This window comes from Oratosquilla oratoria, chromosome 22, assembly GCF_046742065.1.
Source record: "Oratosquilla oratoria isolate Oo_2021 chromosome 22, ASM4674206v1, whole genome shotgun sequence".
Classification (NCBI taxonomy): Eukaryota; Metazoa; Arthropoda; class Malacostraca; order Stomatopoda; family Squillidae; genus Oratosquilla; species Oratosquilla oratoria.
In genome coordinates this window covers 7,547,317-7,560,214 of record NC_134798.1, presented here as the reverse complement: position 1 = coordinate 7,560,214, position 12,898 = coordinate 7,547,317, and the positions used below count along the sequence as shown (strand labels likewise).

Genomic DNA, 12,898 nt, shown 5'->3' with positions numbered 1-12,898 from the left:
GGAAGGAGGGGGGCGGCTCAACCCAGGCGCGAGGTCAGGGTCCATCGTCTTTGGGTTGTACTCGTATACGTGAGAAGAGCCTTGAGGTGTTACTTGGTGTCACCCACCCTTCCTCTCTCTCTCTCTCTCTCTCTCTCTCTCTCTCTCTCTGTGTGTGTGTGTGTGTGTATGTGTGTGATTCACCATGATCTTGAATCACGTGTTGGACTTGTGATTTACAATTCTTTCCATCCTAGTCTTACTCGCATACAAACACGGTTTGTGGTATGGTCAAGACCATACCAGCAGTGTGTGTGTGTGTGTGCGATTGATTGATTGTGTGCCTGTGTGTGTACAGTACCTGATTGTGGTATACAGGAAGAGAGCTATGCTTGTAAGTTCATTCTTTTATTCTCCAATTGCTGTAACTCGTCTTTTTTTTTTCTTAATTCATATATGAAAACGGTATGAAAAACTTAAATCCCTTGTAGTCTTCAGCCACTTCTCTATATATTATAGCTCATTTTAGATTTGTGTTTGATTCTGGTTTGTGTTATTTCCTCCAGAAATGTCAACTTTGCCCTCCCCTCATCATGTCATCTCTCTCTTCAATCTCTTCTCGTATGACTTACCTGCGAAATTTGAAAAAATTCAGTTTTTTTTTTTTTTTATCATTATTGGCCTGATTGGGGTCTATGTAGTGAAAGGCCACCTTTATATTCTTCATCAACCCGTACGCCCATTCCCTTCCATTGAAGATGTAGACCTCTCAGTCCTTCAATATACTCTTATTCCCATAGTAGACAATTGTGATTTTTTCGAAAACTTTCTTTAAATATAGGTACACACACTCCACCTAACCCTCTCTTTATTGTGTGTGTGTGTATTTTGAGATACATTGCCTGTTTATACACACCGTTTCCTTCTGAGACTGTCACCATTCCAGCCATCATCATTGGGTTCATCTAGCCCTCACATGTAGGTAGGTAAGATTAAAACACTCAAAACATAACAATGAAATGTTCTATTATTACAATAATTACGATACTGTATAAAGGATTTGGTTCGGTTCACAAATCCAGACAAGCTTCCAGTGTCCGTGGAGAGAACCTTTAGCTGATGCAATCACATTTACACTCTTTGAGTATTGAGGATATTTTGAACTTATGCACAAAACAGGGCTCCTCATAAGCACAGTCACGCTGGAAAACCCTGTCACCAATTCTTAGTTATGGTAACATAACTTATAGATCATGTTACGGTAAAATATATGTATATATATATAGAAAAATATGTTTCCATAGTGAGCTAGGAAAGCTCATTTTCTTTAGACAACTTGAGCAGCGATTTTATTCAATAAAAGGGTTAATTTCAGGAAATGAGACAGGATTCTTCAGCGTAACTGTACGTATGTACAAATGATGCCAACCCTATGAATAATACATATGGGAAATGAACATGAACACAACATAATGGTCCCTGTGGTGATACGTTTACCACTTTTCATATTGCATTGTCTCGTGTCATATTACAAAAGACAAGGGGTTGGTATACATTGTGTATTATCTTATAACCATATATGCATACACGTATACATACATGCGTGCATATATATAAACACGTACCTTGTATATGTGCATATGTATACATCATACATTTATGTACTTTACACTTTTGACCCTGTTTCATCATTCTCTGTCACATTCAATCGCTTAATCTCCTTCAAATACAAGTGAACTCACCAGCCGTGTCCACAAGACAGGAAATACGAACGAACAAACTTGTTTTCATTTATCTACTGAAAATAGTAAAGGGACACCCACATTGAACACGTTTTCTCACTAAATCACAAATAAGCCATTATCTTCGTTTATATGTGTTTATGTATGCATGTATGTATACATACATACATATATATATCTATATATATATATGTGTATATATATATATATATATATATATATATATATATATATATATATGTAGACATACACGTGACCCACTGCATATGCACAGCACATGAGTAAGGGCTTGTGGGTCTGTCGCACCGATACATAGTATTCACAATTAGGCACAACGCCGCCATAATACAGTGACATATCCTGTATATATTAAAAAGAAACATCGTGTACAGTTGGGAAATTAAGTTCATCGACACTTAGTAAGGTTTGCATCCTTGATACCTAATGATACGAAAAATTCCTACGACGAATTCATTTCAGTAGATAATCGGAGTTTTTTGTTTTTTGTGTTTTGTTTTTTGTGCTTGCGTGACCATGTCCAACGCTTCCTTCAGGTGTAGGTGAATTGAAACTGTTTCAGTATCTAGTAAAACACTGAAGAACTTATTTTCCTGATTGTACACCCTTTGTTCACTATAGGAAAAGGCTCCGAAACATGGGCTTTGAGGCTTTGAATCTGGTTCAGTTTCGTAAACCCGTCAGGAATCGAAACTCAGTTCTCGGTTCGAGCGGTTTTCGTATCTTCGACACAAATGGATTCGAAGGGCAGCTTCGAAGGGCCAGAGCCACTGAAGGACCACGTCCTGATACGCCCTTGAGCCTCGGCCTTAAAGTACCAACAACAAAGAATATATAAACAAAAAATGATAACAAAGAACGTCCACAGTCACAAGAGGCGCCGTCGTTGTGCTTGAAGCGCCCTTCGCGAGATCGGCCTTGTCGCCTGCGAGTTAAAAGCATCGCGGGAGTACCACACGTCTGAATAAAATCGCCTGGCGGCGTCCGGCCACGGAAGGGGTCAACAATTCACGTCTTGCGAAGGAAGTACGAGGTAGAGAAGGAGGGGGATGAGGGTGAGAGGGGTGAGGATGAGAGGGGTGAAGGGTGAGTAGTAGTGGGTCAAGAAGGAGGAGGAGGAAGACAGGTGATTGTATGCACCTTGGTGGACTCCGTATTAAACGAAATCCCAGTCGATTGGGACCCCCTATAGTCCGCTTAGTCTTCAATTAGAACAAAATATGTAAAGCATGTCATGCTGAAGGCGCTAAGGGAGAGATGTAAAAAAAAATGTTGGGATGAAGATGAACGAATCCATTGACGCAAAGGGCTGGAGAATCCAGTGACGTCACAGGCGCCTGTGAATCCAGTGTGACGTCAGAAACTGGTGTGGACCACGTCAGAGTTTATGACCACATAAAGGGATCCAGTGGCATCAGAAACTTGCGGATCACATGTTGGAGGGGGGCGGGGGGTTCAGCGATGCCCTGGACTTGTGGACCACATACTGGGGATGTAGTGACGTCAGGATATTGTGGACCTCATGATTGGGGATCCAGTGGCGTCAGGATCTTGTGCAGCACATGCTGGAGATGAAATGGCGACAGGTTCTTGTGGGCCACATGTTGGGATCCAGTGACGCCAGTGATCACATGCTGAGGGACCTAATAACGTCAGGGTCTTGTGGACCACATGCTGGGAGATCCAGTGACGTCAGGATCTTATAGACCACATGCTGCGGGATCCAATGATGTCACCGATTGTCTTGGACCACACACTCTTCCTGAGTCAGGACACTTGGTCCTGTAACAGAGTAATCAGACATTTTACGTAATAACTAAAAACACTAAAGCGACGTATCGATGACCAGAAATGTAACCCCATCGCCGCTTGTCCCGCATTGCGAACGTGGGATAGGATACAAGGTCGCAATAGTCTTCGGCAGGTCCGAAATAAGGTCACTTAAAGAGCACTATCACCAGAGCAAAGGCACTTAACCACTGCGTAGGGCCTTAAAGGCAAAGGGAAAGACAAATATATCACTTCAAGTAATCCCTTCAGCCCAAGATATGAAATGTTGTTATACCTTGTAGGGGACTCTTCCGACGGATGCCCTAGAAGACTGCGGGCTGATGAAAGATCATAACATTTTCTTTTAGGAAAAATAGAATTTAAAAGACAGGACCTTGCTCTCGAGAAGGTCAAGCGTCCTACAGGAGTTCGCGGGAGAAGGAAGTCAGACCTCCTGGTAGAATTCGCGGGTGCAGAAGGCCGCCTCTATCTGGTAGAGTTCTTGGAAACAGGGCAGACCTAGTAAAGTCTGACCTCCTGCTGAAGGCCAGGACCTTCTGGAAGGGTTCCTGGAAGTAGATCAGCTCCTCCTGGTAGAGTTTTTTGGAGAAGGTCAGACCGAATAGAGTTTGTAGAAAGAGGTTAGACCTCCTGCTGAAGTTCGTAGGAAACAGAAGGTTCGGACCTCTTGGTAGAGTTTGCGGGAACAGAAGGTCAGACCTTCTGGTAGATTCCGCGGAGGTAAAAGTTGTCACTGAAGTATACGGTGGTCAGGCGCTTTCTAGATCTCTAGATTGAGCATTGCTATGAAATGGAAACTAAAGATCTATTTTAAGTAATGGGGTGTGTGATGAAAAAATGGCGAAAGGTGTAAGATCAGAATAAAACAAGGAGTAGGAGAGGGAAGAGGAAGACGTAGAGACAGATATAGCCATAGATCTCAGAGCGATGACGAAAAAATAGCGAAAGGTGCGACATAAAAAAAGAAGAAAGAAATAGGAGCAGGAGGAGGGGAAGAGGCAGTTATAGAGAAATATACTCATATAGCCTGAGACCTCAAAGTGAAACGTAATACAGTGTGAGGGTGTTGTCAAGGATCTCTCCAAGCCAAGCTCTCTCAGGAGTCTTGGGCACAACGGCCGTGATCTTCTCCATCTTGAGACTGATGATGACGTCACCTTTCATTTCCAGGAGTCTGTCCTTGAGTTTGGGTTGGTTGAAGAAGCTGAAGATGCTCTGGTAGTACTGGTAGTACGGGAGGAACTTGAGAGCGTTTCCGACATCATGGTCGAAGTCGGGGTGACCTGAAGAAGAAAGTTGGTTAGATCCTTCTAAAAGAGGGTCTGTGTTTTGATGAGTCAGTCTCTCTCTCTCTCTCTCTCTCTCTCTCTCTCTCTCTCTCTCTATTTGTATCTGTCTGTCTCTATTTATCTATCTGCGTCTGTCTCTGTTTTTCTACCTCTATTTGTGCTTCTGCCTGTCTCTCTCTCTCTCTCTCTCTCTCTCTCTCTCTCTCTCTCTCTCTTTGTGTCTTTGTCTCTATTTATCTATCTACCTGCGTCTGTCTGTGTTTATGCCTCTATATCTCTCTTCCTCTATTTGTCCCTCAGACTGTCTATTTATCTCTTTCTCACTCTCTGTCTCTCTCTCTCCATGCCCTCTCTCTCCCCCTCTCCCTCTCTCTCTCTCTCTCTCTCTCTCTCTTCCTCCCTCCCTCCCTCCCTCCCTCCCTCTCCTTCCCTCCCTCCCTCTCTCCCTCCCTCTCTATACTGGCGTTCACCTTTAGCCAGTGGGAGAAAATGAGTTTGAACTCAGAGCATCCTTTTGGTAAAAAGGGACGAAGAAGTTCTTCGTCAGTTTACCTGAGATCTTTCTGCCCTTAGCGAGGATCTATGCCCTTTGTAGAGGGCACTTTGCCCTTTGCAATACCCGTGTCCTGCGTTCCGATGGTGTCGACCTCGGGTAAATGAACTCGTCTGGATTTAGCTAGAATAAAAGCTCTCTAGTATGACATCGTAGCAAAGAACTTGATCGAGTTTGTCCTCCCCCTCCCCCTTCCTTCGTTACGAGAACGTATTGATATATCTTATTCTGGCAGACAACAGAAAATTCTATTCAGCTTAGTGACCGTCTTCGGAACACGTAAAAGAACAACCACCCTGGCTGGCTCTCGGTTACTGAGGTCCAGTTCTTTGATAGGGCCTGATTTGAGGTCTTCGTATTTTGACACTTGACCTGACTTGAGGTCTTCGTTTTTTGACACCTGACCTGATTTGAGGTCCTCATTCTTTGACTTGACCTGATTTGAGATTTTCGTTCTTTGACACCTGACCTGGCTTGAGGTCCTCGTTCTTTGACACCTGACCTGATTTGAGGTCCTCATTCTTTGACTTGACCTCATTTGAGGTCTTCGTTCTTTGACACTTGACCTGGTTTGAAGTCCTCATTCTTTGACACCTGACCTTATTTGAGGTCCTCATTCTTTGACTTGACCTGATCTGAGGTCCTCGTTATTTGACATTTGACCTTCACGAACTCATTTTTTCAAATTTCACTTACCCGAAGCGAGCTTGACTTTTCCGACGTGCAGAGCGTAGTACGGGGTGAAGTAGGTGTTCATCTTCGCCAGTTCCATCGTACTGCTGCTGAGGAGGAGGAGAGTGTGTAGGTGGAAGAGGGGGAGTTAAATGGAGGAGGAGAAGGAAAAGGAATGATTGAAGGGGGTGGTGAGATGAACGTTGGTTGGGAATTTCAGTTTGTGGGGGATCCCGAGACAAGAGCCCCGTAATTGGGTGGATGGGTGGGGGTGGGGGGTTAAGATAAAGGAAAGAAAATGGGGGATGGGGAGAGGAAGAATGGGATGAGGAAGAAGGTACATTCGTATTAATAAGTGATTTCATATGTTTCAGTAATAATTCCCAATACATCATGTCCAAATAGGTCAGTAACCACACACACATCAAATGGCTCGACGGTGCAGTGGTACCGTTCTCGACCAGTAATTCAGCAATTAGAGTTCGAGTCCCGCCCAGGGCTGAAAAAGAATTCAACATCGCTGCATTGCGAGCCGACACTCCAGCTCTGATGGGCAAAGAGTTGTATGTATATGTGTATGCGCGAGCGTGTATGTGTGTGTGTGTGTGTGTGTGCATGTAGTCACAGCAATACTCACAGATAGGGTCATATATGAGCTATGAGCTCTTATCCGAGAGAACAATGACACATAAAACACACACACACACACACACACACACACACACACACACACACACATTAATGAACCCAGAAACCCACCCCCATTACCCAAACACCCTTTCCCCAACCCCTCCTTCTACCCTTTGACGGCAACGGTGACTCACCTTCGGCTGAGAGCGAATTTACTCTTGACGTATCGGTAGATGCGGTCCCCGAAGGCGTATACCTGGTACATGACGTCACCAGTCTCGTACTCGGTGATGACGTGTGTCCCGAAGTTGTCGATGAACTGGTTGACGGACTCGGAAGATCCGACCCGAATGTCCCGGATCCCGCTCTTGAAGTGAGCGTTGAGCGTCACGTTTCCTGGAGGTTGAAGGGGAAGAGACAAGTCGAGTGTGTGCTCTGAGTTACTTGCATCAGGTATTGATGAAGGTTGTACTTCAGTCGTATTTGTGTGTGAAAGAGACAGAGAAAGACTGGGAGACTGTGTGTGTGAAGTGTGCATGTTTATATAAATTACCTGTGAAGGAGGCTCTTCTCGATCTCCTGAAGAGTCGAACGAGAACGAAGGAATACTCGTCGCTGAGGAAGGTCGAGTGAATGCCCAGATGTTGCGCCTTCGTCCGCGCCGACAGCGAGTTCGTGAAGACCCGGTACGGCTCCGACACACCCTCTATCTCGAAGTTCTCGAAGTAGGCCCGGAAGAGCTCCCGGGTGTCGTCGCAGAAGTCGAGGAGGAAGTGCTCGTCGTAACCTCGAGGCTCGCTGGGGCTGTAGGTCGTCCAGTAGGAATTCCTCTGGAAGAGCTCCATCGTCGTCTCCCGGAAGATCCAGTCGTTATCGGTCCGGTGAGGAAAGACCTAAGGGGTTCGGGAAAGACGAGGAAATTCTTACTGAAGTGGTTAGGACAAGTACAGGTAACTTTGGAATTGCCTCGATACGGTTCCTCAAGACCTTAAAGCAATTAATAACATCAGAGTCACACACACACGCACACACACACACACACACACACACACACACACACACACACACACACACACACACACACACACACACACACACACACACAAAATCTCGTCCTTCGACTAACCTTAATGGAGAGCGCCAGGTAGCCATATCGAGGGAGAATATTCATAGAACGCCCCACTTGCAGCTCCCCAAGGGGGTCATTGTCGTGATCAGCCGTGTTTCGCTCCCTGGGATTACCTCGGCGCCCCTCGCTGCAGACGAGGCAGACGGCGAGCACCAGTGCTGCCCATGTTCCCGATCCGGCGGCCGCTGCGGCGCCGTCGCCAGCCATCACCGACTCGCACCTGCGTCAGGTGAAAGAGAAGTTGAAATGTAACAAAGGTGTGAAGAGGTACAAATAGAAGCCATGGTCTCTATTTCGTAATGATAGTAGTAGTAATAATAGTAATATTGATAATAATAATAATTACAATTATATGAGAGTGATAGGTGGGGAAGAGTAAACGAAGATGGGCTTTAGAATACGTTTATTGTCCTAACGTATTCTAAGGCCCATCTTCGTTTACCCCTCCCCACCTATCACTCTCTCATTTGTCTCAAACGATTTTTAGATTATAATTATATGTTTATGATAAATATATGATAGTATAATAATAATGATAATGATGTGATAATACAGTAATGATAATGATGGTAGTAATAATAAGAGTAATGATATAATAATATATGGTAATAATTATGAAATTATAATAATGATGATAATGAAATGGGAATGATGATATAGTAATGATAACACTGGTCAGCGATATTTATCAAAAACCTGTCCCACAAGCAAAGGAAGATGAACTTGATAGAATTTTTCTGCTGGTTTCAAATATGTCTTCAGAATTTTTCTATCAGACTTAGTTTTTCTGTGACTGTATATTAAACTTTAAGCAATTGTAACTAATAAATGAGGCTGACATTTCAATAAATCCTACCCTTAAAATGTAGAAATGTACAATTTTTTAGTGTATTTTGCTTCCTGGAGATCCCTTTTTAGAGTCTAACAGTAGTCAGCCAACATTGAAGAGCTCCACTTCCCTTGATACCGGGTTTCCATGTTCAGGATGTCCTGGTGAAACCTCTCACCGTGCTCGTCACTGACGGGGCCAAGATTTGTAGGAAAAAAGTTCGAGAGTCTAGGAAGTGGATCTTTGGGCTCATATTGTATCCCAAGGCCTTGTAGGATGTCAGTAGCCCTTTTACGACTTCAGAATAGTTATTTGCTTTGTGATTCCCCAAAAAATCTGCGCAAACTTTCTTAAATGACAGTCATGCAGCATTTTTAAGATCAATTAGTCCTTCATCAAATTTCTGGTCTCTCATCAGCTCTATAATCTGTGGTCCAACAAAAATACCTTCTTTGATTTTTGCGTCATACCCTATCTTAATATGCAAAGGAGGCAGATAAATTTTCTCTGAATCAACAAGAGGAGGATTGGCAACTTCTCTCCTGGGGTCAGAGATTGTTTGGGCCACACATTCTTTTCATAATGATTTTTCTTATCCCGACTGTCCCACTCACAGAGAAAGCAACAAAACTTTGTGTAACCCAGCTGCATTCCAAGTAAAAGTGCCACAACCTTTAGGTCACCACAGATATTCCATTTATGTTCTTCATACTTAATTTTTTGCAATAGAAGCTTCATACTCTCATGTGTTTCCTTCATGTTAGCTGCATGAGCCAGAGGAACAAAAGGAAATTTATTTCCATTGTGGAGCAAAACAGCTTTCATGCTCACTTTTAAAGAGTCAATAAACAAGCGCCACTCAGTCATATTTCTGGTTAAGTTCCTCTATAACAGAATACACATAATTGCAAAGCACCACACCATCCTCAAGTGAGAAAAACTGTTCAAAATCATAATGTCGTTTACGATAGCAACTATCTTTGGATTCATTCTGGAGAAGATTCCAGCCCTTTAACCTGGAAGCAAGAAATTCAGATTGCTTTTTTAACAAGTTTAAATTCCGCACAAGATCATTCAGATCTCCCTGACTCAATAAATGTGGTTCACTTGAAGAACAGATTGGCTAAAAATCCGTCTTCTGTTTATTTTTCCATAACTTCCTCACTTGACTGATCATCACTTAGTTTCATTTGTTTTGGAGGTTGAGGTACAGTAAAGTCTTGACTGTGAGGTGCTGGTCTCATAACAGATGATAAATTAGGATATTTTACAGTATGGTTGGATGTTGATGTTATACCTTTTATATTTGTAATGCAGAAGTAGCAATCTGAAATATGATCTTTTGGTTCTTTCCAAACCATAGGGATGGCAAATGGTATATGGCGTGAACATTTCGCCCATGCAGTGAGAAGCCTGACACAAGTTACACAATACACGAGAGCACAGTTTTTATCCTGGTCCCCCAATTTGCAGCCAAAATAATGTCCATAACCCTTTTAATCAATGGCGTGAAACACAATTTTTGTGACTTGAATGTCAATACACCGCAAATAAAGCAAAAATTGTCTGGGTGGTTTATACAGTTTCTTGGCATTGTGAAGGTGAATGGCGGGTACGCTACTGTGCAATATCACAAACTTATTGCCACACAAATGCGCACTACACAACCTCACACCAACACTTCAAACACAGTACTGCCAAACGTATAACAATCTCACGCAGTGTTGCCAATTGCTTGATTGAAATTTATCCCACGTAACACACGTAACGTAACATACCGTGGAACACAAAAAATGTGGGTGATGGGGGAAAATGGACATTATTTTTGGATTCTGCATGCAAAAACATAAAATACAGCTATTGTTTTCCTTGGGACAAATTCTTTGTTGACCAGTGTAATGATCATGATAATAATGATGATGGTGATAATAATGATAATGATATTAATAATATAAATAATAATAAATGTTTAGTTACATGGTGTCTAACACCGATATCGTTGGTGACCTTGGCCCAGAACCTAAAACCACTGAAACCGGTAAAGGTTCTGACTTCAGACAAGAGAAATAGAATCTCAACGTGTTATTCAATTATACAGTACACGATCGTTAGAGGTGATTTTGATGTAAACATGATGATTATTAAGTTTTTCATTATAATAAGAAAGAGGTGCCTCCTCTAAACGCCAATTTTAAATTAAAGAAGGAAATAGGCAAGAACTGGTCTACCAATAGTGGTTAACGAATGGAATACTTGGTAACCATTTAGTGAGCGCTGAAACTATTGGTTATTTTGATAGAAGGTTACATAAGTTTATGGATGGGGATGATAGGTGGTAATGGATATGGAACTGGTTAGTATAGGCCTTATGGTCTCATGCAGTCTCCTCCATTTTAATATTCTCATGTGGCTGAAACCACCACCTTTGCCCCATGTGCTTGGAGGCCCAGGATAAGTAGCAGTCACTGATAATTATTATTTTATTTATTTATTTATGCATTTATCTATTTATTTATCTGTTTATTTTCAAACCCTCAAAACTGTTTATTCTCCTTTGTTTCTGGTATGATTAGACTTGATCGAAACTTTTTGACTCTTATTGTACCATTTCCGTCTCTCGTCCCGTATCACGTCTCACCTTGCCACGTGACACGGATGGTTGAACATCACAGCCAGATTTTGCAACGCATTTTTGGCTGCCGCCAGGTGATTTTATTAAACAACTGTCATTATTCCTATCTAGCTAGCACAAGAAAAATATATATAATAAAAACAGATAGATTATGACAAAGAGAAAAATTACAGCCTTACAAAGACCACTTGATTCCATGCTCTTTGTAATCATCTGTAATCACTTGTAGTCCAGTTTTTCGCCTGCTCCTGAAGAGCTACGGTAACTTCAGAGGCCGCCTGAATGTCCTCTTTGACCACATTGCAGGATCCAGACAAAAAAAAAAAAAAAAAAAAAAAAATCAGGTACTGACCAGTGTCCCGTTCAGGGCACTGCAGGAATTTCCCCCTCTTCCCCTCCCCTTGTCCTCCTCCTCCTCCTCCTCCTCCTCCTCTTTCTCTTCCTCCATCCTCCTCCTCCTCCTCCTCCTCCTCTTTCTCTTCCTCCATCCTCCTCCTCTTCCACATCCTTTATACTATATCTCACCCTTCTCCTCCCTATCTACTATTACATAGATTCTTCTTCCTCTTCCTACTAATCTTCCTACCTACCCTCGTTGTCTTCTTTCACATCCCTTTTTCTTCCTGCTCCTCCCCCTTTTCCCTCTTTTATCTCCTCTTTTTCTTCCCACTCCTCCCCCTTCCCAGCTATTTCAAATAACGGTGGTAATAGGTCAAACGGAGGTTCCCTGGTGCTTAAAGGTCGCTCGGTAGGCTCCCAGGGGGGACCACGCGGGGTCCTGATAGGGGACCACCGGGCTGTCTGTTGCAGGAGAAGGAAGTCCGCCTTGCCCAAGGTGGACTTAGCGGGTGGATTGGGGTGGGGGTGGGGGGGGAAATAGTGGTGGGGTGGGGTTGGAGACATGCTTTGATCTATTCCTGTATGAGAGAGAGCGGGAGACTGTTTGTGAGAGAGAGACTGTGTATGTGCTTGTGAGAGAAAAAGAGAGACTGTCTGTATGTGTGTGCGAGAGAGATCGGGAGACTGTGTGTGTGTGTGTGTGTGTGTGTGTGTGTGTGAAGTGTGCATGTGCGTGTGAGAAGTGTACACCAGGATACAACTATGTTTCCAGAAAATCACTTGTGTCACCATTCATATTCATTTTAGCTGCTGCAGACGATTTTATTCGTCTGGGGGGGTCACCCTAAAGAAAAATGAAGACTCATCTCGATAAACCTGATTATTTATTATTATTATTATTTTTATTTTATTTTATTTTTAAGGTAAAGGCACTCGAGGTCACCTACAGAACATGACCTCGATTCTCGCGTATGATCAAAGTGTGGAAATACCAAAGAACCGCCACGAGGTCACGAAGGTCGCACAGGTGCACGGGTGGCGAGGTGAAGGCTCCTGCCGCAGGAAATATTAAGGGAGGAGGAGGAGGAGGGGAGTCTTTTTTTTCCAAAGACAGTCCATTTTATTCAGTTGAGAGGAAACTCCATCTGAAGTGGTGGTGGGTGAGGGGACGGAGGGGATGACTCCACATATCCTTAGATGTCATAGCCTGAACAAAGTACATTAAGTGTGACGCCGTATAGGGATTAATGGGGGTTTTAGTGGCTGTAGTTACGTAATTAGAGGGTGGGAGGGAG

The 12,898-nt window shown here is 43.2% G+C and overlaps 1 protein-coding gene across 4 annotated transcripts in view; it reads right to left on the bottom strand.

Moving 5' to 3' along the window:
* Positions 1 to 984: 984 nt before the first annotated feature.
* Positions 985 to 12,898, bottom strand: part of tsl (membrane-attack complex domain containing protein torso-like) — a 108,869-nt gene continuing 96,955 nt past the window's right edge. For 3 of the 4 annotated variants that reach the window (XM_076205567.1, XM_076205568.1, XM_076205565.1), the window contains exons 2-6: positions 7,801 to 8,023; positions 7,228 to 7,567; positions 6,869 to 7,070; positions 6,069 to 6,154; positions 985 to 4,813 (exon numbers count right to left, since the gene is read on the bottom strand). In XM_076205567.1, coding sequence (XP_076061682.1) covers positions 4,566 to 4,813; positions 6,069 to 6,154; positions 6,869 to 7,070; positions 7,228 to 7,567; positions 7,801 to 8,010 — 1,086 coding nt within the window. In that variant the 5' untranslated portion in view covers positions 8,011 to 8,023 and the 3' untranslated portion in view covers positions 985 to 4,565. The remainder of the gene's footprint in view (positions 4,814 to 6,068; positions 6,155 to 6,868; positions 7,071 to 7,227; positions 7,568 to 7,800; positions 8,024 to 12,898) is intronic. The other variant, XM_076205566.1, reaches the window with a different exon arrangement.